Raw genomic sequence first — 27,627 nt, forward strand, 5'->3', positions numbered from 1 at the left:
GCAATGAAGGCCTGATTGATGCAGTCTCTGAACAGTTGATGTTGAAATGTGTCTGTTACTTGAACTCTGTGAAGTATTTATTTGTGCTGCAATTTCTGAGGCTGGTAACTCTAATGAACGTATAACTCTGCAGCAGAGGTAACTTTGGGTCATCCTTTCCTGTGGCGATCTTCATGAGAGCCAGTTTCCTCATAGCGCTTGATGGGTTTTGCGACTGCACTTGAAGAAACTTCCAAAGTTCTTGACATTTTCCGCATGGACTGACATTCATGTCTTGAAAGTAATGATGGACTGTCGTTTCTCTTTGCTTATTTGAGCTGTTCTTGCCATAATATGGTCTTGGTTTTTTACCAAATAGGGCTATCTTCTGTGTACCACCCCTACAACACAACTGATTGACTCAAACGCATTACAGTTTTTTTACAGTCACTTTGGCACTAATTTCAGAACATAGTGGTCATTCTTCAAAACTCTAGACACAAATACAGGCTGTCCAATGTTCAAAACATTGCATTATGAATTCATATCTCTAAAGAAACCTTGCACTTGCAGAATCATTGGTTCAAATAACTCATTTATCATGAAATACCATAGTAACATTAATTTAGATCACCCACACACAAGATACCGATAGTTTCACTGTTTAGTTGTTCGTACAATCATTAAATATTGTAGTACAAAATATGTGATACATGTTTCAATATGCTACTACATGTAAATACATCACTGTAAAAGGACTAGTAGAGAGAATATTACAGACACTGGAATCATTGAACAAAATCTGAAATGTATTGATAAAATATAATAAAATCACTCATAGGTTTCTTGGAATCAAATCATAAATAAGCTACCAAAAAAGAAAAAAACGACAGTAAAACATCCACTGCAGTGTTCCTCACCTGGCTTACTGTAAAAAGCCTAACAAAGGGTTGATTACTGTACTTCTATATTTCCCTCAACCCTGTCTTGTGCATTTGGCCATAGGTTCTCATCCACATCACAATGGATGTTATCATTAGCAAATATTTTGGGAAGAATGTTCGGGAATGGCGAATCCAGGCCTGACACTGGTCTTCTTTGATGTCATTGCATGCGTCATCCATGGCCTGGAGAAGGGTGGCTTGTTCATGAGGGTGCCTATCATATACCTTCCACCTCCATGTGGAGAAAAATTCCTCAATCGGGTTAAGGACAGGAGAGTATGGGGGTAAGTACAGGGTGGTAAACTGTGGTTGGGCCTGAAACCATGCTTGCACCATTTGAGCATGGTGGAGCCTGACATTATCCCACACAATGACATAGGTCATGCCATCAGCTCTACAGACCTGATTTAGCTCATCAAGGAAAGTTACATTCAAACAGCGAATCATGTGGCTGCCTGCAACTCAATATATAGAGTATATAAAGTAGAGAGCTTTAGATGTTGTTCGACCAAACATTAGAACAGGCAAGATGAGTAATCTAAGCCAGTTTGCCCGTGGTATGATTGTTGATGCCACACATGGTGATTCCAGCATCTTAGAAACAGCTGGCCCTCCTGGGATTTAAACGCACTACAATCTCTAGAGTTTACAGAGAATGGTGCGATAAACAAAACACATTCAGTGAGCGGCATTTCTGTGGGCAAAAACACCTTGTTAATGAGAGCGGTCAGAGGAGAATGTCCAGACTCATTCAAGCTAAGAGAAAGGCCACAAATGCTCAAATAACAGCTGTTTAAAACAGTGGTGTGCAGAAGGGCATCTCTTACTGTAACGTACAACACCATGAATAATTCAGGCTGTTGTGGAGGCAAAAGGGGGTACTCGGTAGGTGTACCTAATAAAGTGGCCAGTGAGTGTACAATAATGTCAAATCTGAAAACATGGTCTGGATGGAATATACATGATCTAAACATGGAATATTGTTTGTCAGAGTAATGCAACAGTACCTTATCCTTTTGAGCAGTTGTATCAATTGATAGTTAGATCATTGTAATGAAATGAATAGACAGTCATCTCAGATGTAATGTGTGAATTGCATTTTGAAATGGTAATACTTTGATGTTAAGTTCTGTTATTTCGAACAGGTGATTTTAGTTCAATGAACTGATATTAGCTTTATGTGTATTGTATCCAAGCAATTGCAAGAATTTACATTTTGATCATCAGTTGTGAGTTTTGTGTCTAGAGTGTTGAAAAATGACATCAAGGTTCCAAAATTAGTGGCAAAGTGATTGTAATAAACTGTAAGAAGGAAATAAGTTCCAAAAATGTACTTTTAACAAGGCACACCTGCTAATTGAAATGCCTTCCAGGTGACTAGCTCATGAAGCTGGTTGAGAGAATGCCAAGAGTGTGCAAAGCTGTCCTCAAGGCAAAGGGTGGCTACTTTGAAGAATCTCAAATATAATATATGTTTAACACTTTCTTGGTTACTACATGATTCCATATGTGTTATTTCATAGTTTTGATATCTTCACTATTATTCTACAATGTAGAAAATACTAAAAATAAAGAATGAGTAGGTGTGTCCAAACTTACTGATTTACAAATGTTTCAGGGTTTTCACACTCTGCACTTTAGATACAGTGCCTTGCGAAAGTATTCGGCCCCCTTGAACTTTGCGACCTTTTGCCACATTTCAGGCTTCAAACATAAAGATAAAATTGAAATGTTTTCCATTCCTCCTTGCAAAACAGCTCGAGCTCAGTGAGGTTGGATGGAGAGCATTTGTGAACAGCAGTTTTCAGTTCTTTCCACAGATTCTCGATTGGATTCAGGTCTGGACTTTGACTTGGCCATTCTAACACCTGGATATGTTTATTTTTGAACCATTCCATTGTAGATTTTGCTTTATGTTTTGGATCATTGTCTTGTTGGAAGACAAATCTCCGTCCCAGTCTCAGGTCTTTTGCAGACTCCATCAGGTTTTCTTCCAGAATGGTCCTGTATTTGGCTCCATCCATCTTCCCATCAATTTTAACCATCTTCCCTGTCCCTGCTGAAGAAAAGCAGGCCCAAACCATGATGCTGCCACCACCATGTTTGACAGTGGGGATGGTGTGTTCAGGGTGATGTGCTGTGTTGCTTTTACGCCAAACATAACGTTTTGCATTGTTGCTGCCTGGTGTGTTCCTTGTTCTTCATGATGCTCTTTGCGCTTTTAACGGACCTCTGAGACTATCACAGTGCAGGTGCATTTATACGGAGACTTGATTACACACAGGTGGATTGTATTTATCATCATTAGTCATTTAGGTCAACATTGGATCATTCAGAGATCCTCACTGAACTTCTGGAGAGAGTTTGCTGCACTGAAAGTAAAGGGGCTGAATAATTTTGCACGCCCAATTTTTCAGTTTTTGATTTGTTAAAAAAGTTTGAAATATCCAATAAATGTCGTTCCACTTCATGATTGTGTCCCACTTGTTGTTGATTCTTCACAAAAAAATACAGTTTTATATCTTTATGTTTGAAGCCTTAAATGTGGCAAAAGGTCGCAAAGTTCAAGGGGGCCGAATACTTTTGCAAGGCACTGTACCTTTAAAAAGGTGAGGACCTTAATGGGTTATGAAAGAAGAATTCACTACAAAACAGTTCTGAGATCTGGGATGGGAAAACATTGATGCTCAATATTTCAGAAGTGTGCTTTGCGCAGATAGGTCACGAGTGTAAACAAGGCCTACTTTTATCATAATAACAGACAATCCTTCAACTCATCAACCCAACACTGTCATATCTTGCAGATGTTGTCAATTCTTCATATTCTCAAACTGCATTTTCTGCTAACATGATTATTCATGTCTCAAATTCAGTAAAAATACACTCTTGCGGGAGATCATGTGTATGCTATTATTAATATACATTGGTTTTAAAAGTTGCTGTCAATGATCCTTCAGATATGGTTTAGACACATGTCTGATGCAATCTGTTACCGTAGAAACAATCTCAACCTGTTCTGGTTGTAAAAACAGTTACCCAAAACACCAGCGGCCTGTCTCAATTGATAACTGTGTTTGTTCCGGTCCTGGTTCACCTTGTTGTTAATTCATGTGGTGTAATGGTGTCTGCCAGAAACCTCTTGGTTGTGTCTGTAATGTATGGTCCATGTCTACACCCCTCCACTCCAGAGCCAGAGCTTGGGAGACAATAGTGGGCGAATCCTCATTCTTCCCCCTCCAAGTGCGTTTAGGTTTAAGGATTTTTTCCTGAGTGAACAAGGTTCTTATAAGAGGCGACAGGAGCATGTGGCCAGCGTAAAGCGATTACCAGTTTCCCCCGTCACTTTAAAGTGATATGCCGCATGTTCCACAGTCAATTCCCAGCTACCTGTGACAGCAAGAAATTGGCAACGCTGAGGCCCACAAAATGGGTTTTTCACTTGAAATGAGCGAGTGCTTCAACGCCAGCTGTCAACTGAAATAAAAATCAGCAACTTCAGAGTAATTTAAGTGGTTGCTCTCTCAGTAATCATCTGGGTGACTGGTAGGTTTGTCTTGAGGCAATCTGTTGTAGTGTGTTGGGTGGCATCTGTCCTGAGAAACTCACTTCCTCCTTGTCTAACTTGGAATATTTGCAGGAAGACAGATTTACACCCAGGAAGATTTTACTGCGAGCGTCGACACCTTTGTGATTAATTATCAGCCTGATAAAATTGCATTTATTCCGTTGTGTGTATTATTTTGTGGCAGCCATGCATTTCACGGCGTTATTAATATTCCTTGTGCTTTCCACTCTTTCATAGTGAGAGGAAGCATGAATTCAAGCACGGAAAACCACTTTTTCTTGCAGTCACACATCAGGACCGTCTTGGCGTTATCTCATGGAACAGTGCCACACCACCCCTTCCGTTGCCCTCCTCAGACAGAAAGCAATTAATGGAATATCTGTAAGCTTGTATATACCGTGGCTGAAATAGTGTGGGTATATAATGTACAGCCGGATGGATCATTCATTTTCCAACCACGCTCATTATTTCTCCCAATCTATCCACCTTTCAGATATGGAGATGAGGCATTTTGAGGGATGCCAGAGGTGTCCTTTAAACATCGACTGTAGAACACACTTTTATCCAGACCATAGCCAGGCTTTCGTGTACGACAAATTTAGCTCCGGATTCTCCACTTTTTCATACCAGCCATCTTTCTTTGTTCACCTCAGTCTGTCAGGGCTGCGATGTGGGACTCACAGTAATGTCGTACTTTACAAATAATCACTTTAACTGACCGTGTTTCGTTTTTTTACGTACCTGACATATTGTTTCATGTTTTTCAGTTAAAGATATAAAAAAAACTGAAATGCTTTGAATATGGAAAGTGTATAATCATAACACTTATAACTTAATCATAAAGTAAAACATCAATAACACAGGATGTAGAACTCTGCATAAACCATGTAACCATTAGGCTAAGGTACGCATGTTAAATTAATTCATGCATGCACACACAATTATGGAGATATTGGGAGCACTATAACATTTAATGTATTAATAATTCTTTACTTATTCATCAAGGTAGCTCTCTGCCTTGGACCTAAAGACCACTGCATTAACACCAATAAATAACACAACACTGTTGTCGGGCAGAACAGACTACTGTGTCTTGTTGCAATTGTCTACATAGGTAACAAACAATCCAACCTTGTACTGCATGTTTTACTGCTGGTGTCAAGACTGTGTACAGTAAGGACATTTATCACAAATGAAACTTAGTGGACCTTCAAACTTGAGAACTGTTGTACACTTCTCTTGGGCTTTGATTGGCTGGCTGAGAGTAGAGAGAAACCTTAGCCATTGTCCAGACTGGGAGGAGAATAGCCTTTTATTTCGATAACACTCGATGTGGGGTATTTCCACTTGTGGACCAAGATGAGGGACAGAATAAAACACCCACTTTAGTTTTTTTTTTGACAGCAGACACAGACTGACCAAATAGCAACCCCAAGGTTGAAGGAAACGGTCGCTTTAGATATTAAAGGTGCACTATGCTGGAATCGCTCCACCATTTCCTGGTTGTTAAAATTCTAATCGTTCGTCTAATTTCAGTTTACGTGACAAAACCACCAAGTATAGTGTAGAGAATCATTGTATAATCTAAACCGCTGTCAAATATATTTTCCATAACCCAAAATATTATATTTTCAGCTGTTTGAAGCTGGTGTAAAAAAACAAAAGTTAAAGATGCAAGAACGAAGCTCAAGAATGGGAAGCATAGAAATAGCGCACACAGAACAGATCTACCGCTTCTTAGACGTGCTTTCAATGAGAATGACAGATCTATCACTAGTATGTCTGGGAATTGGGTTGGATCGCCCAAAAAGTTCCATAATACAGCTTTAAGATACATTTTTATCTTGCATAAGCCTATCAATTAATCTTGGAGTGTATTCATAAAAACCTCAGGTGCACCACACAACCTCTTCAGAGTGCTCAGAATGTGGAGCGGATGGCCATTGTAGATGCCAACCTCTCAACTTTCCAGACAAGTAATACTGTAAGTAAGCAATTTCAACAGTACCACTCATACCAAGACTTGAGTGGTCTTCTTATTCAAGATGACAGGTGCCTTGTCAAGTCTTGGTAATTAGAGGCCTCTGTGCCAGGGCAATCTAACCTTTAGCCCTCTCTCAAGGCCACAAGCAGCAGAGAGAGCGCAACTGCAAAGGCCTCATAGGGACCTGTGCTAATGGAGCCACAGCCAGTGATATGTAGAGTGAATACTAATCATTCACAGTAGCATACTCCAATACCCTTGCTGTCCAGAAGCCTTACCTCCTGTGCTGTTACATTCTCTTCCTCAGAGTACAGTATTAACATGTCCTCAATTGTTTTTCCCTATGGATCCTACCGAGGGCGTTTTACAGCAAATTATTTTCTAATGTATATAGTGTTTTATTTACGGTGCGGGAAGAGGTTACTCATCTCAGGTTTATCCTCTTATGGAGGCACAATGTGCAGAGAGCGCATCTCAGGAGGTTTAATCGAAGCAGGATGCCCTTGCCTTACATCCCCTTGACTAGGATTCTCAGAGGTATCATCTATCTCACAGTTGTTATACTCAAGCAATCTTTTCTCACCTCCACAACTGGTTTTGCAAGACAGATAAACCAGCAGTCACTGTACTATAAGGATGCATCTCAAAATAATAATCTCCTAGTTGACTGATTATTCAGACAGTGATGTATGTGAACCAGGAGAGCAAGAAAAGGTGCATGATGGGGAAATGTTCCAATGTTTTGTGGCTATTTAAAGGCTTTGTTGTGGGAAAAATGCCCAAAGACAAAGGAGAGGGTCTCAATCTTTCCAGGTGCATTTATGTCACAAGCACACAGCTTCTTCCTCTGGGGGCTGTTCTGAGTGAATCATGTTGAACAGAAAGCGCTAAGTGTTCTGGGAAAAAGTCATTCAAAGGAGGCACCAAAAGGTGAAAGGAGCATCCTCAGGTAACCAGCAGCCTCCAATCTTGTTGTTCCTTTCTTTCCTCTCCCCATTTCTCCCTTTTCTTCATTGAACATGTGTGTTCTGTTGCCACTGTGGGTTTTATTCACTTGTACAGTTAGTTATGTTTGTTGTATTTGTAGCATCTAGGATAGATTGATTTCCCGCAGGTTTCACCCTATGGGCTAGATTCGGATCCAGGGGGCATTGGGTTTCCCCCCCACCCCCCTAATGATATCAATTCCTTTTGAGTCTATAAATAAAATAATGCTTTTTCTCACCCTCATCATCTTTCTTTTAAATGCATCATTACACTCGGTGGATTTCATAAGCAACCTTCAAAAACATCACTCTTTCCTTTTGAATCAAAGCAATTAATGTGACCCTCACAATAAACTCTGTCAACACCATTTTACAAGGATAATAACGATTTGTGTTTCAACCCACTTTGCTTAATTTAGTCTTTTGCGTCGATTCAACAGCATGTCAGTAGTTCCTAGCGTCTGTAATATTAACAGAATTTTCTTAATGGCAGACATGTGAAATTAATTAGTCAGTTGATTATTATGTACACTATACACAAACACGGCTAATTAATCACCTGGTTGTTTATGAACGTGTGAAATCATTAGTCCTCTAAAGAGGTTTTTATCTGGCATCCGTTGAGGTGCCGTCTGCTCTGTTCTTTTACCTACCAAGGGCTTTTCTATTCCTCCTCGTTTTTAAGCAAATGCATTGTTCCCTCTAAGCCATGTCCTTGGAGAATACCGACCACCTTCCCGGAAATACACTTAACCTGCTCCCGAGAACGTATCTGGGGCGAGGAAATGCTGTAAGGGGAAAAGATATGACCTGGTTTTGCCTTTTTCCTCTGTGTGCCACGTGCAAACAGAAAGACTTGTTAAAGGAACAGCCCCCCTCACAAACTAAAGTAGAAAGGTAGTTAGCCCATGACCTGCCGACATAATTCTCCATTCTTTTAATCAAAACAGTGTTACGGGGGGTATGGTCAGGTTTATTGATTGCGAGAGAGAGAGCAGGTGTGATTATGTAAGTGAGCTGGTTGTTTTTTCAGTGTTTTTTGTATCCTGCCTGTAGAGCAGCTGTGCCTCCCAGCACCCCCTCACACCCCCTCAGCATGGTTCAGTTCTGCTGGGGGAAGTATGACGAGAGTACAGGGGGAGTAGCTGTCTGCCAGAGCATGGCACCTCTCCCCTCTCATTAGAGTCTCCCACTCTGCATCTGCTGCCTGTACTGGGAGCTGTGGACTTCCCCCACAGCGAACCCTGCAGCATGGCCGCGGCCCAGCTCAGCTCAGCAGCACAGGCATCCGTCAAACCCACCAGACCCCTGTCATCCTGCCTGCCTCACCACCTGCCTGCTGCTCGCCAAAACAGGGGTTGCTTAGAGACAGGGAGGGAGGGAGGCAGGAGCCACATGCCTTCTAGGCCAGCAGCTTATTAGTTTGAACAGGAAAAAGGTTTGGCTGGCGCCCTGCATGCGGTGGCCAGGGAGCGTTGGGGGGCCTGCGGAGGGTTTGTGAAGCGCGATGAGGAAACTACTGTTCTCCTGCTGTAGTTCTGCTCACCTGATGGGGAGTCCAGGGTGTTTCTGATTGGAGGGCAGATGGTTAGAACGGGTTCCTACTGGCTGATAAAGGCGTTGGAAAAAGCTTTATTTAAGAGACATGTACAGTATCTCAGATGTCATGAAGTGATGTCATGTCTATTGGGTATTATTAGGGTTTGCCTGTGGAGGGTGCAGTTTGTTTTGGAATGGGTTATATTCCAAAAAAGCGTCTCAGAGTAGCAGTGTTGGTCTAGGATCAGGTCCCTTCTGACAAAACTGATCCTAGATCAGCATCCTTACTCTGAGACACTTTACAAATGCCGTTATTAAGATGGTGACCCTCCCCGATTGCTGATAAGCCACCTCTCCTTCAATAGGAAAGGCCACAGTAGTGACTACTGCATGTGAGAATCCCTCAGGGTCATTGTGAAACAACTTCTGCTCCCCGACTAATTCACTTTCTGTTTTGAATACAACCGATATACTGTGTCGAGCGGCTGAGTTTTCAATTTGCATTTCCGGCGTATGTCTGCCATGTTATATTATGCATGATATCCATTCTCATCGATTCAGACGTCCCCTTACATTTATTCATTAAGCAGGCGCTCTAACACACAGTCGTAGACGTCATACCTATATACGGCGTAATGCTCTGACAGCATGCAACAAGCCGAGGTAAACAAGAGGATACTGATGTCCTTTTGAATCAAGAGGAGAACCATCACTGTTCACCTACATATAGCTGTGGTCCTCTGTAGCTCATTTGGTAGAGCATGGTGCTCTACCAACTGAGGATAGTGGGTTTGATTCCTGGGGCCACCCATATGAAAAAATGTATGCACGCGTGACTGTAAGACTCTTTGGATAAAAACATTTGCTTAATGGCATATATTATACATTTATCATAAGAGAGAGTGAAGCAGGAAGAACTAGAGCGATAGAAATGAGCTTAAAGGGATATTGTCAGATCTACTTCCCCAGAGTCAGATGAACTTGTGCGTGTAGTTTGAAGAAAGTTGCTAACTAACGCTTGCCCAGTTGCTAACTAGCGTTAGAGCAATGACTGGAAGTCTCTGGGTATCTGCTAGCATGTTCTCAGCTATCCCTCAGAGATGCCTCAGATTAGGAGGAGTAATTTTCATTCCAATAATTAATCTTTTCAATCGATAATTTCACGTGATTTTGGCGCATAATTCTTTTCAAATCGACCTGATTCGTAACTTGGTTAATTTCCTCTCTCTTTTCTCCTTCCAGGTGTTATGTGGATGATAAGGTGTCCAAAGTTGCCTGGCTCAACCGATCCAACATCATCTTCGCTGGGGAGGACAAGTGGTCGCTGGACCCGCGTGTGGACCTGGTGAACAAGGGCCAGCTGGAGTACAGCCTTCGCATCCAGAAAGTGGATGTGTACGACGAGGGCTCCTACACATGCTCCATCCAGACCAAACAGCAGTCCAAGACCTCTAATGTCCATCTCATTGTCCAAGGTAGGCACTAGCACAATTAACCAATCAATCAACCAACCAACCAATCAATCAACCAATCAATCAATCCAAAAAGTGTATTTTACAGTAAAAGTTTACAGTAACCTGGCCATTGTTAGGTTCGGAATAAACTGAGTAAAAACTGAAACGGACGACTCGAATAAGCTTTAACCAAGTTTACTCACTGTGTCATACAGCTGCAAAGACAACATACAAGCCACACAAGTCCATATTTCTACCTTCAGGCCCCTGAGGCCCCCCTCCCAGCAGTGTCTTCTCTTTTCATCTGTCCACATCCCTCATGGTCCTGGTTCCTCAGAAACGGGTCTACCTTATCAAGAACTGAAATTAGACTGTCGCCCGTTGCCTCCCTCCTTAGGAACATTCATATTCAACAGTAACATATTTGAACAGAAATGACCTTTCCCCTTTTCTCACTCAGTAACTTTCCATATCACTAAGTGACTTTCCACCCAACTAGTTCCTCTTGACCCTTTCTTGACCCCTAACATGTGCATTCCTTATGCATGTAAAGTAATCAATACGTTCTAGTATGGTAACCATGTACATGGCTGCTTGTCTCAAGACTGACAGCCCACCATTGTCCTCCATCAACCAGCAGCCCACCTATAGGTCTCTGTAATCTCATTGTCTTCCATATTATCTGGACAGCTGACAGGGAGTTCTCTTTAGCTGTCAAGAACTCCTTATCAACTGTCCACACAGTATGGAAGACAAGGAGATGTCTGTCTGCCCGGCAGAATGTAGATCTGAGGCCCTCACTGTGAGGTCTTGTTTCTTGCCGTTTCCCCTGAAGCAATTTCCAGTAGTTCTTTATCTTCATCTTGGTACACTTGCGCTGCACATCAAATCTGAAGCTGAAATTCAAGTTAACCCATTAACGTTGATTAGTATGTGCTATAATGTGTTTGTTTGTGCAATAATTGTGTCTATTTTTTGTCTAACATCCCCATTGATTGCAGCACCACCCCCTATTGTAAATTCATCTCAGACAAATAGTGATTAGGGATGGAAAAGATCCTAAAATAGCATTTTACCACACAAAAGCTACAGGAGAACGCCGTCACATAGCGATGAACTTACGATTCATAGCACTAAAAGTTCAATACATGAATTGATGCTTGTGCCGTGTTCTAAGTGGATCTGTCCCAGCAAATTCTTCCCTGTTACCAGAATCCCATTGGGTTCCATTAGACACTGCTTGATCATTGGTATTTCTCATATAGTCTTCCTGTGTTTCCATTTATCTGCACATAATTCATGACTTTGACATTTAGAGCTAAACATTGATTCTACATTGTATTTCGTCCTTCTTTACTTGTTTCTCTCCAATAGTCCTACTGTAGACTTCAACTGTTATGTGGATATGGGCTGACATTAGCCTGGTCCCAGGTCTGTTTATGCTGTCTTGCCAACTCCTATGGTGATTTTTATAACAATGTGACAGCTTACTTCTTCCTATGTGAAGCATTTAATTAATTTCCTCCCCCCATGATGAAACTATGGCTTCATATTGAAAGCCCATATCACATCCCACTGTGTTAGTAATAGTAGAATTCGGATTGGCTATAGGAGAAAGTCACACCGTCATCACATCATTCTATTATCCAATACCCATTTACTGCTGAATCCAACATTTTTTTGCACATAGCTTAAGGGGGAATGTCTGCCGGATGAAGTGGGTGTGGTTTCCCTTCCAACGACACAAACAAGAAAATCCAAAGTGAAGTGAAAAAAAGTGGTATGAAACGGCATGAACATTTCTCCAACCGCAGCAGCAACGCCGCCTCTGCCTGCTAGTTAGCTATCAGAGACCATGCTCATGTCACCGCAGCTGACACAATGTCTGCAAGCAGGGACACCAGTGTAATTGGAAAACAAATGATCAGACAAAGTACATTTTCTGTGAATAATAAAGCCATGGACTTGCAGCACGCTTCTAGGCATCGGTGCTTTAAAGACAGGGTCATTGCACATGATATGAATCATAATATGGCGATTTTCCCAACCCTTTCGCTTTTTGATTTTGAGGCAACCCGAGCTAGCCGTTGACGTGGAGCCATTGAAAATCTGTGTGACTAGGATACCCCGACACCATTGGTTGACTTTGGTGTTTGCTGAGCATATGACAGTGTGTCAAGAGCAATTTGTGCATTAGTGTATGCTGGTCATGTGCCAAATGTTTGAGACCATTGAAATCTGTCAATAAAATAGATCCCGTGATGCCTCCTATTGCAGCAGGCAGCAGTAATCTGTTTTTTTTTGTGCAGCAAACAGCACCGCTTTGTCAGCAGATTTTTTTTTATCAGAATTGATTTTGGTCACTTGTAAATTAATGTCAGCATTTTTCATTCTTTGTTAAGAAATCAAAATAATTTAAATTAGAGTGCCGAGCAGCAATGCAGGGTCTTAGCAGACAAGCACACAGATCCACCGTGCAGTGAGTAGAGATACTACTATAAACTCCTACTTGTTTACCGAATAAGTCCGATCCGAGATTTGAACTACTTTGTGTTTGCTTTAGCATCGCCGTATGTATATCCGTCAGCAACCTCCACCTGGGTTTCCTCAGCTGTCTTTCAATGCATGAGGTTTGGCTATTTAGTTCATGATTAGGATGAAGTCCACATGCCACATTTTGAGTCAATCAAAGTGGCAGTTAATGAAAGGAATTTTTTCTTTCACCTTTATTTAACCAGGTAGGCCAGTTGAGAACAAGTTCTCATTTACAACTGCGACCGGAATTGATTGACATTCAATTTATTTGGTCCAGTTTCGTGTTCATAGCGATAGATACGTGTAGTTTCATCTCAATCATCGTCATAGAGGATCTCCATAGTGATTCCTTTATCTCCGATCAATACAGAGGTGAGCCACAATGGCTTTGTCCACATTTAGCCCTGAATCACAATGGTGTGGTATTTAACGGGGTGAACCGAGGCACTTACTAAGGAGATGGCGAAGGCAGCGTGTCACTCTAAAGAGCGGGGGGTGTAAAGCAGTTCTACTTTGAAGTCTGCACAAGGAGGAGGAACTGACCTTTACCAATTATCATGGGACAGTCGGAACCTTTTACTGGTCCTTCAGGAAGCCATCTCCCCCACCCACCTTTCCTTGCTGAAAGGCTCCTTATTGCCAAGGCCATTGTCAGACATATTGTGTTACTAGTCTGTCTTTTTGGTGGCGGCTTTAACACTTCCGCTACCAAGTGGATCGGTGGCTGTTCCCCGCCGCCAGTCCACCCCCCTGGAGAAGAATGGCTGTCTTCTCCTTGCCCATTATTTCAGCGACTGTATGGGAGGAAGAGAACGCGACACACTACACAACTGCAGATATTGTCTGTCGCCTTTGAACCCCTTAACGAAACGGACTCCTTGATGTTTTAATGAAAGAAACAATTTAGTATTCCGTTTTCTCTTTGGCTGACTTGGCTGAAATGAAGGGGGAAAAAGGCATCTCCTTTAATCTTTTTTATGCTCGGTAGAAGAGGCACCTCATGCATTTAAATGGGGCCGTCCCGCGGACACACGTATTTTCAGACACATCAATAGGGCTTCAGGTATAGGGCTGCCATGTTTCAGAGGATAAGTACAGGCCTGTCCCATCATTCCTGGAGAGCCTCTCCTTTTTCCACTTTTCAAGACTGTAATATAGATGGCCAAACTCTTTAGATGTTATGTATGGAAAATGGAGTGCTGTCCTGGCCACATGCTCTCTGTCTCACCTGGCAACTGGTCTGACAATATCCTCTCCCCAGCTATGCTTTAATAGGGTCCCTTCACCTATGTCAGGCTGTCTAGGCCCTACAACAGTCCTCAGGTCAGCAGTGTGCTCATTTTGGGCACTCTGCCACTCAACACAGGTTGTTCACACTGTTAGGGCCTTGCTCTCACTCTTATCGTCAACTGTGAAAGAACTGTGAAGAACTGTCCAATTTCAGGACTGAAAAGACTTAGGCCCCAGAACTGTGAAGGTCTTGTCCTATGAGTCATTCACTCCTACAACCCAATAGTAGCTTTTTGTTGAAGGGATCTGTGCTATTGTTGGATTAGTTGACTGATTCTGCTCATTCAGACACACATCTCCCTTCAGCCCATCATATGCACTTTGAGGTTATTTTTGTATAATCAAAAGCGCTATATTATTAATAGTATTACCACTACAGACGATTATCTTTATTTGAAATGAACAAAATAATGATTATCCTCTGAGGGCTTAAAGGCGTTGTGCAGTCAAAAACACACACACACACACACATTCAGTGGTAAGAGAAAAGTATGTGTGCCCTTTGGAAATACCTGTATTTCTGCATAAATTGGTCATAAAATCTGTCTCAACAACAGACAAGCACAGTCTGCTTAAGCTAATAACACACAAACAATTATACGTTTTCATGTCTTTATTGAACACACCGTGTAAACATTCACAATGCAGGGTGGGAAAAGTATGTGAACCCTTGGATTTAATAACTGGTTGACCCTCCTTTGGCAGCAATAACCTCAACCAAACGTTTTCTGTAGTTGCGGATCAGACCTGCACAACGGTCAGGAGGAAATTTGGACCCTTCCGCTTTACAGTTCAGCAATATTCTTGGGATGTCTGATGTGAACTGCTCTCTTGAGGTCATGCCACAGCATCTCAATCGGGTTGAGGTCAGGACTCTGACCGGGCTACTCCAGAAGGTTTATTTTCTTCTGTTGAAACCATTCTGTTGTTGATTTACTTCCGTGTTTTGGGTCGTTGTCCTGTTGCATCACCCAACTTCTGTTGAGCTTCAATTGGCGGAGCTTCAACATTCTCCTGCAAAATGTCTTGATAAACTTGGGAATTCATTTTTCCGCTGATGATAGCAACCTGTCCAGGCCCTGAGGCAGCAAAGCAGCCTCAAACCATGATGCTCCCTCCACCATACTTTACAGTTGGAATGAGGTTTTGATGTTGGTATATGCTGTGCCATTTTTTCTCCACAAATAGTGTTGTGTGTTCCTTCCAAACACCTCAACTGTAGTTTCATCTTTCCAATTAATAATTTGCCAATAGCGCTGTGGAACATCCAGGTGCACTTTTGCAAACTTCAGATGTGCAGCAATGGGATTTTTTGGACAGCAGTGGCTTCTTCCGTGGTGTCCTCCCATGAACATCATTCATGTTTAGTGTTTTACGTATCATAGACTCATCAACAGAGACGTTAGCATATTCCAGAAATTTCTGTAAATCTTTCGCTGACACTCTAGGATTCGTCTTGACCTCATTGAGCATTCTGCTCTGTGATCTTTGCTGGATGGCCACTCCTAGGGAGAGGAGCAACAGGGCTGAACTTTCTCCATTTATAGACAATTTGTCTTACCATGGACTGATGAACATCAAGGCTTTTAGAGATACTTGGTAACCTTTTCCAGCTTTATGCAAGTCAGGCAATGCTTCTTGTGAATAGCAAATTCACACTTTGTGGGTAGGGCAAGGCAGCTCTAACCAACATCTCCAATCTCGTCTCATTGTTTGGACTCCAGGTTAGTTGAGTCCTGACTCCAATTAGCTTTTGGAGAAGTCATTAGCCTAGGGGTTCACATAGTTTTTCCAACCTACACTGTGAATGTTTAAATGATGTATTCAATATAGACAAGAAAAATACAATAATTTGTATGTTATTAGTTTAAGCACACTATGTTTGTCTATTGTTGCGACATAGCATAGATGAAGATCAGACCAAGTTTGATGACCAATCCAGGTCATTCCAAAGGGTTCACATACTTTTTTTTGCCACTGTATATACAGTTGAAGTTGGAAGTTTACATACACCTTAGCCAAATACATTTAAACTCAGTTTTTCACAATTCCTGACATTTAATCCTAGTAAAAATTCCCTGTCTTAGGTCAGTTAGGATCACCACTTTATTTTAAGAATGTGAAATGTCAGAATAATAGTAGAGAGAATGATTTATTTCAGCTTTTATTTATTTCATCACATTCCGAGTGGTTCAGATGTTTACATACACTCAATTAGTAGTTGGTAACATTGCCTTTAAATTGGCTTCCCACAATAAATTGGGTGAATTTTGGCCCATTCCTCCTGACAGAGCTGGTGTAATGGAGTCAGGTTTGTAGGCCTCCTTGCTCGCGCACACTTTTTCAGTTCTGCCCACACATTTTCTATGGGATTGAGGTCAGGGCTTTGTGATGGCCACTCCAATACCTTGACTTTGTTGTCCTTAAGCCATTTTGCCACAACTTTGGAAGTATGCTTGGGGTCATTGTCCATTTGGAAGACCCATTTGCGACCAAGCTTTAACTTCCTGACTGATGTCTTGAGGTGTTGCTTCAATACGTCCACTTAATTTTCCTCCCTCATGATACCATCTATTTTGTGAAGGGAACCAGTCCCTCCTGCAGCAAAGCATCCCCCACAACATGATGCTGCCACCCCCGTGCTTCACGGTTGGGATGGGGTTCTTCAGCTTGCAAGCCTCACCCTTTTTCCTCCTCACTTTTTTTTCCTCCACATAACTATGGTCATTATGGCCAAACAGTTCTATTTTTGTTTCATCAGACCAGAGGACATTTCTCCAAAAAGTACGATCTTTGTCCCCTGCACCTGGGCGGTTTTGGAGCAGTGGCTTCTTCCTTGCTGAGCGGCTTGTCAGGTTATGTCGATATAGGACTCAATTTACTGTGGATATAGAATAGATACTTTTGGATCTGTTTCCTCCAGCATCTTCACAAGGCCCTTTGCTGTTGTTCTGGGATTGATTTGCACTTTTCGCACCAAAGTACGTTCATCTCTAGGAGACAGAACGCGTCTCCTTCCTGAGCGGTATGACGGCTGCGTGGTCCCATGGTGTTTATACTTGCATACTATTGTTTGTACAGATGAACGTGGTACCTTCAGGCGTTTAGAAATTGCACCCAAGGATGAACCAGACTTGTGGAAGTCTCAAATTTTTTGGAGGTCTTGGCTGATTTCTTTAGATTTTCCCATGATGTCATGCAAAGAGGCACTGAGTTTGAATGTAGGCCTTGAAATACATCCACAGGTACACCTCCAATTGACTCAAATGATGTCAATTAGCCTATCAGAAGCTTCTAAAGCCATGGCATAATTTTCTGGAATTTTCCAAGCTGTTTAAAGGCACAGTCAACTTAGTGTATGTAAACTTCTGACCCACTGGAATTGTGATACAGTGAAATAATCTGTCTGTAAACAATTGTTGGAAAAACTGTATACAGTACCTGTAAAAAGTTTGGACACACCTTCTCATTCAAGGGTTTTTCTATACTTTTACTATTTTTTACATTGCAGAATAATAATGGACATCAAAACTTTGAAATAACACATACATATATATATATATATCCACACTATGAGGTTTGAATAATACTGGGAAATTGTGAAAATTATAATAATGGCCTTTTAGTTTAAGAGCTGTTTAAAAAAACTGCCTGACATTTCAGTTTCTGTGTCACCAGGCGGTTAATTGGTAAATAGAGCAATAAGAGAGGGAAAGGGGATACCTCATCAGTTGTACAACTGAATGCCTTCAACTGAAATGTGTCTTCCGCATTTAACCCAACACGAGAGTTCCAAACCTCTCTGCCAATAACAGCTACTTTTCAGTTTTTCCCTCCCTACTCAGACCACTCCCAGTCCTAGCAAAATTCTTGCTTGAGAAATTGCTCTTTGCTACGAAGCGATTTAGTTTATTTTTGACAATTTTCATTGAAAACAGTCACACCAAAGGTACTTAATTGTTATGATTTGATATTGAGATAAAAACAGATGCATTAGACATGAATATCCATTGGTGCTTACTCTGAAATAGGGTAGCACCTGTTATTAAGGATGTTGTTTTGTTGACAGCACAAAATGTTGAATAGATCACTTTTTTTTAACTTCACTTTGTTTTGACATTCACTTTTGCACTCATAACCCTACACACACAAAATGGGGTTAAGTGACGAATGCTAATTTTATTTTTTATTTTTATTTTTATTTCACCTTTATTTAACCAGGTAGGCTAGTTGAGAACAAGTTCTCATTTGCAACTGCGACCTGGCCAAGATAAAGCATAGCAGTGTGAACAGACAACACAGAGTTACACATGGAGTAAACAATTTAGCAAGTCAATAACACAGTAGAAAAAAATGGGCAGTCTATATACAATGTGTGCAAAAGGCATGAGGAGGTAGGCGAATAATACAATTTTGCAGATTAACACTGGTGATAAATGATCAGATGGGCATGTACAGGTAGAGATATTGGTGTGCAAAAGAGCAGAAAAGTAAATAAATAAAAACAGTATAAAAACAGTATGGGAATGAGGTAGGTGAAAAAGGGTGAGCTATTTACCAATAGACTATGTACAGCTGCAGCGATCGGTTAGCTGCTCGGATAGCTGATGTTTGAAGTTGGTGAGGGAGATAAAAGTCTCCAACTTCAGCGATTTTTGCAATTCGTTCCAGTCACAGGCAGCAGAGTACTGGAACGAAAGGCCAAATGAGGTGTTGGCTTTAGGGATGATCAGTGAGATACACCTGCTGGAGCGCGTGCTACGGATGGGTGTTGCCATCGTGACCAGTGAACTGAGATAAGGCGGAGCTTTACCTAGCATGGACTTGTAGATGACCTGGAGCCAGTGGGTCTGGCGACGAATATGTAGTGAGGGCCAGCCGACTAGAGCATACAAGTCGCAGTGGTGGGTGGTATAAGGTGCTTTAGTGACAAAACGGATGGCACTGTGATAGACTGCATCCAGTTTGCTGAGTAGAGTGTTGGAAGCCATTTTGTAGATGACATCGCCGAAGTCGAGGATCGGTAGGATAGTCAGTTTTACTAGGGTAAGCTTGGCAGCGTGAGTGAAGGAGGCTTTGTTGCGGAATAGAAAGCCGACTCTGGATTTGATTTTTGATTGGAGATGTTTGATGTGAGTCTGGAAGGAGAGTTTGCAGTCTAGCCAGACACCTAGGTACTTATAGGTGTCCACATATTCAAGGTTGGAACCATCCAGGGTGGTGATGCTAGTCGGGCATGCGGGTGCAGGCAGCGATCGGTTGAAAAGCATGCATTTGGTTTTACTCGCGTTTAGGAGCAGTTGGAGGCCACGGAAGGAGTGCTGTATGGCATTGAAGCTCGTTTGGAGGTTGGATAGCACAGTGTCCAATGACGGGCCGAAAGTATATAGAATGGTGTCGTCTGCGTAGAGGTGGATCAGGGAATCGCCCGCAGCAAGAGCAACATCATTGATATATACAGAGAAAAGAGTCGGCCCGAGAATTGAACCCTGTGGCACCCCCATAGAGACTGCCAGAGGACCGGACAGCATGCCCTCCGATTTGACACACTGAACTCTGTCTGCAAAGTAATTGGTGAACCAGGCAAGGCAGTCATCCGAAAAACCGAGGCTGTTGAGTCTGCCGATAAGAATTTGGTGATTGACAGAGTCGAAAGCCTTGGCGAGGTCGATGAAGACGGCTGCACAGTACTGTCTTTTATCGATGGCGGTTATGATATCATTTAGTACCTTGAGTGTGGCTGAGGTACACCCGTGACCGGCTCGGAAACCAGATTGCACAGCGGAGAAGGTACGGTGGGACTCGAGATGGTCAGTGACCTGTTTGTTGACTTGGCTTTCAAAGACCTTAGATAGGCAGGGCAGGATGGATATAGGTCTATAGCAGTTTGGGTCCAGGGTGTCTCCCCCTTTGAAGAGGGGGATGACTGCGGCAGCTTTCCAATCCTTGGGGATCAGTTATGAAAGCTTATAGTTTGAACATTTTTATTGCACTAATGCTGAAGGTCAGAAATATGACCTACAGATGTAGGATATTCATTTGGTCTATCATTTGTTGCGGAGAATGCTCATGCACTTGTACAATGCAGACTTGTACTGTGTTTGAGGTTTAAAAGAGCTTCTAAAGTTTGTCATTTCCACTTTGAAATTTCAGACTTGATTTGCCCTAACGGAAAATGTATCAACCCCCCCTCAAAATAAGATCCTACAGCTGTAGATTATTATCAGAAAATAGCCTTTTGACTAGCATCCAACGCATATCTAAATATAGTAGAAGAGAGAGCTTAGACTCAGCAATGACACCTGTTATTAGTTTGTGTTTCATTGGCATGTTAGGTGTTTTCTAATAAATGTGTTAGTTGGCTGCACAGACTAAAGTAGTTCTCCAGCTGTCTAGAGGGCCATTTTGTTTGGCCATAAAACTGATATAAAACCGTGCTTCTACACCTGCATTGCTTGCTGTTAGGGGTTTTAGGCTGGGTTTCTGTACAGCACTTTGAGATATCAGCTGATGTACGAAGGGCTATATAAATACATTTGATTTGATATAGCATTTCCACACTAAGTCCTCAAGACGTGTGTTCACTATACATTCCCCTATTATAACCTGTAGGCTACAGTACACTTCTTTGGCTGCTCTGAACACTGAGTCTGACACACTGACACAATTTGTCGAGTGTATATCTACAAACTCCTTCTGGAATGTACATTGAGTGTATAAAACATTAGGACATGGTCTTTCCATGACATAGACTGGCCAGGTGAATCCAGGTGAAAGCTATTATCCCTTATTGATGCCACCTTCAATCCACTTCAATCAGTGTAGATGAAGGGCAGGAGACAGGTTAAAGAAGGGTTTTTAAGCCTCAAGTCAATTATCACTGATTATGATTGTGTATGTGTGCCATTCGGAGAGTGAATGGGCAAGACAAAAGATTTACAGTCAGTGCCTTTGAACGGGGTGCGGTAGTAGGTGCCAGGCGCACCGGTTTGAGTGTGTGAAGAACTGCAAGGCTGCCAGGTTTTTCACGCTCAACAGTTCCCTGAGTGTATCAAGAATGGTCCACCCTCCAAAGGACATCCCGCCAACATGACACAACGTTTGTAAGCATTGGAGTCAACATGGGCCAGCATCCCCGTGGAACGCTTTCGACACCTTCTAGAGTCCATGCCCTGACGAATTGAGGCCGTTCTGAGGGCAAAGGGGGGTGCAACTCAATATTAGAGAGAGAAAATGCATGTTAAAGGTTTTCCAGGAGTTGTTGTTCTGCCAATATTGTAGACATTTGAGATAATATGTTGTTACTTTAGGTTTTATGAGAAATGTTACAGAGAATTCAGTAATGATTATCAGTCATTAGAGGCCTCAGTCTCTCTCTTTCTCCATCTCTCTCTCCCTCCCTTTCTCTCTGTAGATATAGACCATCATCATTGTACTTTACTTGGTTATTCTGCCATTAGGTGCAGTATGTTAGGAAACTGTCTCTGCATTTATGATATTACAGTCTTTTATGGTTTGTGAGTGCTGTTGTAAACGACACACAACTAGCTATAATTATAATACTATACCTCAACAGATGATGCACAATTATTAAATGGAGAGGCTTTCAATGTATTGGTTAGTTATTAAGTGTACTGGTACATATTGTGTACCATATTGTGTTATTTCTCCTTTGAGCTGAAAAGCTTTTCAAGTGCACCACTTGGCAGTGGTGTAAAGTACTTATATGTAAAAAATACTTTAAAGTACTACTTACGTCGTTTTTGGGGGTATATTTACTTTACTATTTATATCTTTGCCAACTTTTCCTTTTACTTCACTACATTCCTAAAGAAAATAATGTACTTTTTACTCCATACATTTTCCCTGACACCCAAAAGTACTAGTTACTTGTTGACAGGAAAATGGTCGAATTCACACACGTATCAAGAGAACATCCCTGGTCATCCCTTGTTCTTCTGATCTGGTGGACTCACTTAACACAAATACTTTGTTTGTAAATTATGTCTGAGTGTTGGAGTGTGCCCCTGGTTATCTGTAAATTATGTCTGAGTGTTGGAGTGTGCCCCTGGTTATCTGTAAATTATGTCTGAGTGTTGGAGTGTGCCCCTGGTTATCTGTAAATTATGTCTGAGTGTTGGAGTGTGCCCTGGTTATCTGTAAATTATGTCTGAGTGTTGGAGTGTGCCCCTGGTTATCTGTAAATTATGTCTGAGTGTTGGAGTGTGCCCCTGGTTATCTGTAAATTATGTCTGAGTGTTGGAGTGTGCCCCTGGTTATCTGTAAATCATGTCTGAGTGTTGGAGTGTGCCCCTGGTTATCTGTAAATTATGTCTGAGTGTTGGAGTGTGCCCCTGGTTATCTGTAAATTATGTCTGAGTGTTGGAGTGTGACATTTGATCAATTCCATTTACTTTTGATACTTAAGTATATTTAAAACCAAATACTTTTATACTTATACTCAAGTAGTATCTAAAGTGTGCAAGTTTGAGCATGTGTCCATTAGGCCTCTGGATATTTTTTTATCAGCATGAATTAAATTGAGCAATTAAAGCCTGAACTTTTATTCCACTAGGCTGGGATCAGCACTATGCAGCTGTTGCAATAGCTCATTTTTCACTGGTCACTGGTTTCAAAAACAATGATTGATAGGCCGTTTAAACTTCCTGAATTCAACCATTATTGGGTTCAAATACACATTTAGATTTGTGAACAGCCGTCCACAACAACCACAATCCGTAAGGCACAAATAGCTAAAGAGCAGCAGTGTGATTCACATCTATGCGCTATGTAGATATCAATAATAAGTGATATCCGTAATGCCATAGACGACACCACTGCTGTCATCCTTGCCTCCAAGCGTTCAAATGGGATAATCTTTGGATGCCGGCAGCAGTCGCACCATTGGAAGACATAGCTTGGACTGTAGCCTACAAAAGCCTATTCCTGCTCTTTTCCTGAGATCCATCAAACACATTTGCTGTGTCATCATAGTGGTCTCTGACTTGTGGTTAGACTCGCTCAGGTGGAACAAACTTAAACTTGCGCCTTTTTTCAATGCTGATTTGAATGTCATTGAGAAAACAGAAGTGTCAAATATTATTTTACGCAAACATCCTTTCTTAATTTAAAAGTAATCCTCAAAGTAATCATCTAGTTTTTCAAACGTTAATGTAATCTGATTACAATTTTGCTGGTAATGTAACAGATTACAGTTACAGTTTTCTTTTTGTAATCCCTTACATGTAACGGATTACATGTTACATGTAATCCGTTACTCCCCAACCCTGGCTATCAATCAGACTAAATTGAATAAAGTACCTTGATCCCGTTGCTTGTTTAATCCAAATGACTGTAAAGTACAGGGTTTCAAAGGGCTTGACTCTGGAGAGACAAGTTAATAGTCTTTCCCTCCCATCCCAGCCTGCACTTTACCTAATCCAACATTATTACACAGAACGGAGAGCAATCAAGGGAAATTGATTACCTGCTCTGATTGCCGGTTTGACTGCCAGAATCTGCATTCTTGGTGCTTTTAGCTGTAGAAATGTTTTGCCAAAGGGGCAGGTGAGCATGGCTTCAATCAGGACATGGGGCTAGATTCAATCAGATTCCTGCTAGCCGACGCACTGCAGTGCTGTTTTTATGACAGTTTTATAGGTGGAACTGCGTTAGAGCTGTGAAATCCACAAACGGGTGCAGGCATTATAGCCTACCTATCGTGGATATTTCATTGGCTGCACAGATTTGCATTGGTAAGAAATCGAACACTGGATTGTGTGATGTAATCTACACCTCAAGTAGGCTGATAGAATTCCTCATTATTTTATTTAATGATTTTCAGTTTGAGGGTTGTTATTTATGTATAGCCTACACTTTCTCGTTCTTATCTTCTAACGCGAGTGGGATGGTTGTGGCTTCATGGCAATGATCACACGAGTGTCCACTCACAGATGTGAGAGCTCCAACGAAGCGTTTGTCCACTCACAGATGTGAGAGCTCCAACGAAGCGTTTGTCCACTCACAGATGTGAGAGCTCCAACGAAGCGTTTGTCCACTCACAGATGTGAGAGCTCCAACGAAGCGTTTGTCCACTCACAGATGTGAGAGCTCCAACGAAGCGTTTGTCCACTCACAGATGTGAGAGCTCCTACGGGTTAGTGCTGAACTGATTGAATCTAAACCATGGTTTGTTATAGGAATCTATAACACAGTTTATCTATAGTTTTCACTTGAGGGGTGTTGGATGGAGGATTGTTTGTGAACGTGGCCATTTACGATAATTTGTCAGTTCACATTGACCAATAAGATTACATGATGATTAGCTTATATTTATAGCCTCAATTGAACTTGGATTGCACTTGAGTTTGTAAGGTGTCCTCCTATTCTTATTGGCATATTTTCCATGGGTTATTAATTAAGACAATTGATCCGAATGGTCAATGCTAACGGTAGCTGTTTGTTAGTTCTAGGGAAATAGCTGTCCTGCTCCAGAAATACACTACATATACAAAAGTATGTGGACACCCTGTCAAATTACTGGATTAATTTATTTCAGCCAAACCCATTGCTGACAGGTGTACAAAATCGAGCACAAAGCCATGCAATCTCTATAGACAAACATTGGCAGTAGAATGGCCTTACTGAAGAGCTCAGTGACTTTCAATGTGGCACTGTCATAGGATGCCACCTTTCCAACAAGTCAATTCGTCAAATTTCTGCCCTGCTAGTGCAGCCCCAGGCAACTGTAAGTGCTGTTATTGTGAAGTGGAAACGTCTAGGAGCAAGAATGGCTCAGCCGTGAAGTGGTAGGCCACACAAGCTCACAGAACGTGACCTCTGAGTGCTGAAGCACGTAACGCATAAAAAATTGTCTGTCCTCGGTTGCATCACTCACTATCGAGTACCAAACTGCCTCTGGAAGGAACATCAGAACATTAACTGTTTATCGGGAGCTTCATGAAATGGGTTTCCATGTCTGAGCAACCACACACAAGCCTAAGATCACCAGGGGTAATGTCAAGTGCCAGCTGGAGTGGTGTAAAGCTCACTCACTACCATTGGAGCACTGGAAACGGGTTCTTTGGAGTCATGAATCACGCTTCACCATCTGGAAGTCCGAAGGATTGGCGGATTTCAGGAGAACGCTACCTGCCCCAATGCATAGTGCCAACCGTCAAGTTTTGTGGAGGAGGATTAATGGTCTGGGGCTGTTCATCATGGTTCGGACTGGGCTCTTAGTTACAGTGAAGGGAAATCTTAAAGCTACAGCATACAATGACATTCTAGACGATTCTGTGCTTCCAACATTGTGGCAACCGTTTGGGAAAGGCCCATTCCTATTTCAGCATGACAATGCCCCCGTGCACAAAGTGGTTTGTCGAGATCGGAAATGGTTTGTCGAGATTGGTGTAGAAGAACTTGACTGGCCTGCACAGAGCTCTGCCCTCAACCCCATTGAACACCTTTGGGATGAATTCGAACTCCGACTGCGAGCCAGTCCTAATCGCCCAACATCAGTGTCCGAGCTCACTCATGCTCATGTGGCAGAATGGAAGCAAGTCCCCGCAGCAATGTTCCAACATCTAATGGAAAGCCTTCCCAGAAGAACAGAGGCTGTTTTAGCAGCAAAGGGGGGACCAACTCCATGTTAATGCTCATGATTGTGGAACAAGATATTCGACGAGCAAGTGTCCACATACTTTTTGTCATGTATTGTAACTTTTTAAGTCATACAGATAAGGGATGAACAAAAGCACTGCTTTACAGAAAGTTCCATGAGTTTGCTGGAGGACTGAGAGCTCAAGAGAGCAGGAAGGAGTGTTAGACCCAAGTTCCTCTAAAAAGGAAAGGTCACCACCAAGAGTTTCTCCTCCAGCCAGCTGTTGTCGTCTCCTCTCTTTGTTTTCTTATCATCTCATTCCGTTTTATAAGGTATTAAATCATGATATGTGTTGAATACAAATTGAATCCGGGGTTTTTGACACGCCGTCCTGAACGATGCGGATGATCGCCAAGGATAAAAGTACACATTGCCTTGAACTGGCACTACATTTATTCAAGTTTACTTGAGATAAGAATTATAGCTTGTAGAATTTATAAAGAGCAACAATTTTTCACGAGTTGAAGTCCTGCTCATTGGGCGCCAATGCATTTCTCTCTGCTGGGGCTTCGGTTGGCTTATTAGAAATAATGCCGCTACCTTTTCCTTTCCCATTGTTTTCTCCTTTCAACACAAACACCAATTATTTGTTTGTATGATTTACGAGTCTCTGTCCTTGTGGAAACCTCTCCGCCCTCCACTGGAACATCTCTAAAGAAAAAAAGCTACATTTGAATTAATCGGGAATTTGTCCTCAAGAAGACCTTTATCTGGCCAGCAGGAACTGCCTCCAAATGTCTCTCCACATCCACACAAAGCCTTGCTCAAAAGTGCCTCCAATGGGTATTAGTCTATTTGACGTCCTCGCTCCCCTTTGAAAGTTCAGAGAGAGCTTTAGTTTAGATCATGGAGTGCTGCTGGCGATGATTATGTTAGTGGAGCAGCTACGAGCAGCAGCTCCAGCAGTTCTGCCAGAAGTGCACAATGAAATGGGCCGAGGCACCCACTGCTCGGTGGCTCTGTGCACTGCAGTATCCTGTTAAAAGTGTGCCATCTCTTTCAGCTCCACAGTGGCAGCCGCTGCAGAAAAAAACGCACCCCGAGGTCTCTGATCAGACATGTTGGAGTCACGTTCTTGTTTGTTATTATGAGGAAACTGGCAAACTCCAGAGTTTGTTCGTATTTAGTGAAATACTGATTTGTCATAGTGGTAACTCACATTGACACCATGAAGAATTCAAAGGGGCTAGGATCAATGAGTCATAGGTTTATGAGCATTGAAAATGTAAGCGTATGCTTACAAAAACAGACAAACTAACGATGAATCAGATCACAAGGCTCTACTTCCCTGCAACAATATTTTTCTATTGACAGAATCTGTTAGGAGGATTTTTTTTAAACGAACAGTTTGGTTAATTGTGTCTGTTCTTTTTACTTTTCAATGCTGCCTTACTCAAGCAGACTCACAATGACAGTGTTCAAGAGCTTACTCATGTTTGTATGTGTCATGTCCTCTGGGCTTTTGAAAGAGGAGTGTAGGCTTTATGCATAAACACTTTGACCGCAAAAGTCCCAATCCTGAAGACGCCCACTAAATTGATGGTTGCCTCTCCTTTAAAGACCTTGAATGGACAAGATTGCCTGGCTGTCATTCTCACTGTTTCCGCAGTAACAGATTGCCTCTTTGGGTCAAGGTTTGGGGAGGCACCCAGCCGCCAATCATGAGCTTGTTTTAGGTGATTTTATTAC

The 27,627-nt window shown here is 42.0% G+C and overlaps 1 protein-coding gene across 5 annotated transcripts in view; it reads left to right on the forward strand.

Annotated features, from left to right (window-relative positions):
* Window positions 1-27,627, forward strand: part of LOC118397254 (limbic system-associated membrane protein-like) — a 1,147,967-nt gene that overhangs the window by 1,088,979 nt on the left and 31,361 nt on the right. For all 5 annotated transcript variants that reach the window (XM_035791838.2, XM_035791839.2, XM_035791837.2 and 2 more), the window contains one exon: window positions 10,240-10,472. In XM_035791838.2, coding sequence (XP_035647731.1) covers window positions 10,240-10,472 — 233 coding nt within the window. The remainder of the gene's footprint in view (window positions 1-10,239; window positions 10,473-27,627) is intronic.

The sequence above is a fragment of the Oncorhynchus keta genome, chromosome 18 (genome assembly GCF_023373465.1).
Source record: "Oncorhynchus keta strain PuntledgeMale-10-30-2019 chromosome 18, Oket_V2, whole genome shotgun sequence".
Taxonomy (NCBI): domain Eukaryota; kingdom Metazoa; phylum Chordata; class Actinopteri; order Salmoniformes; family Salmonidae; genus Oncorhynchus; species Oncorhynchus keta.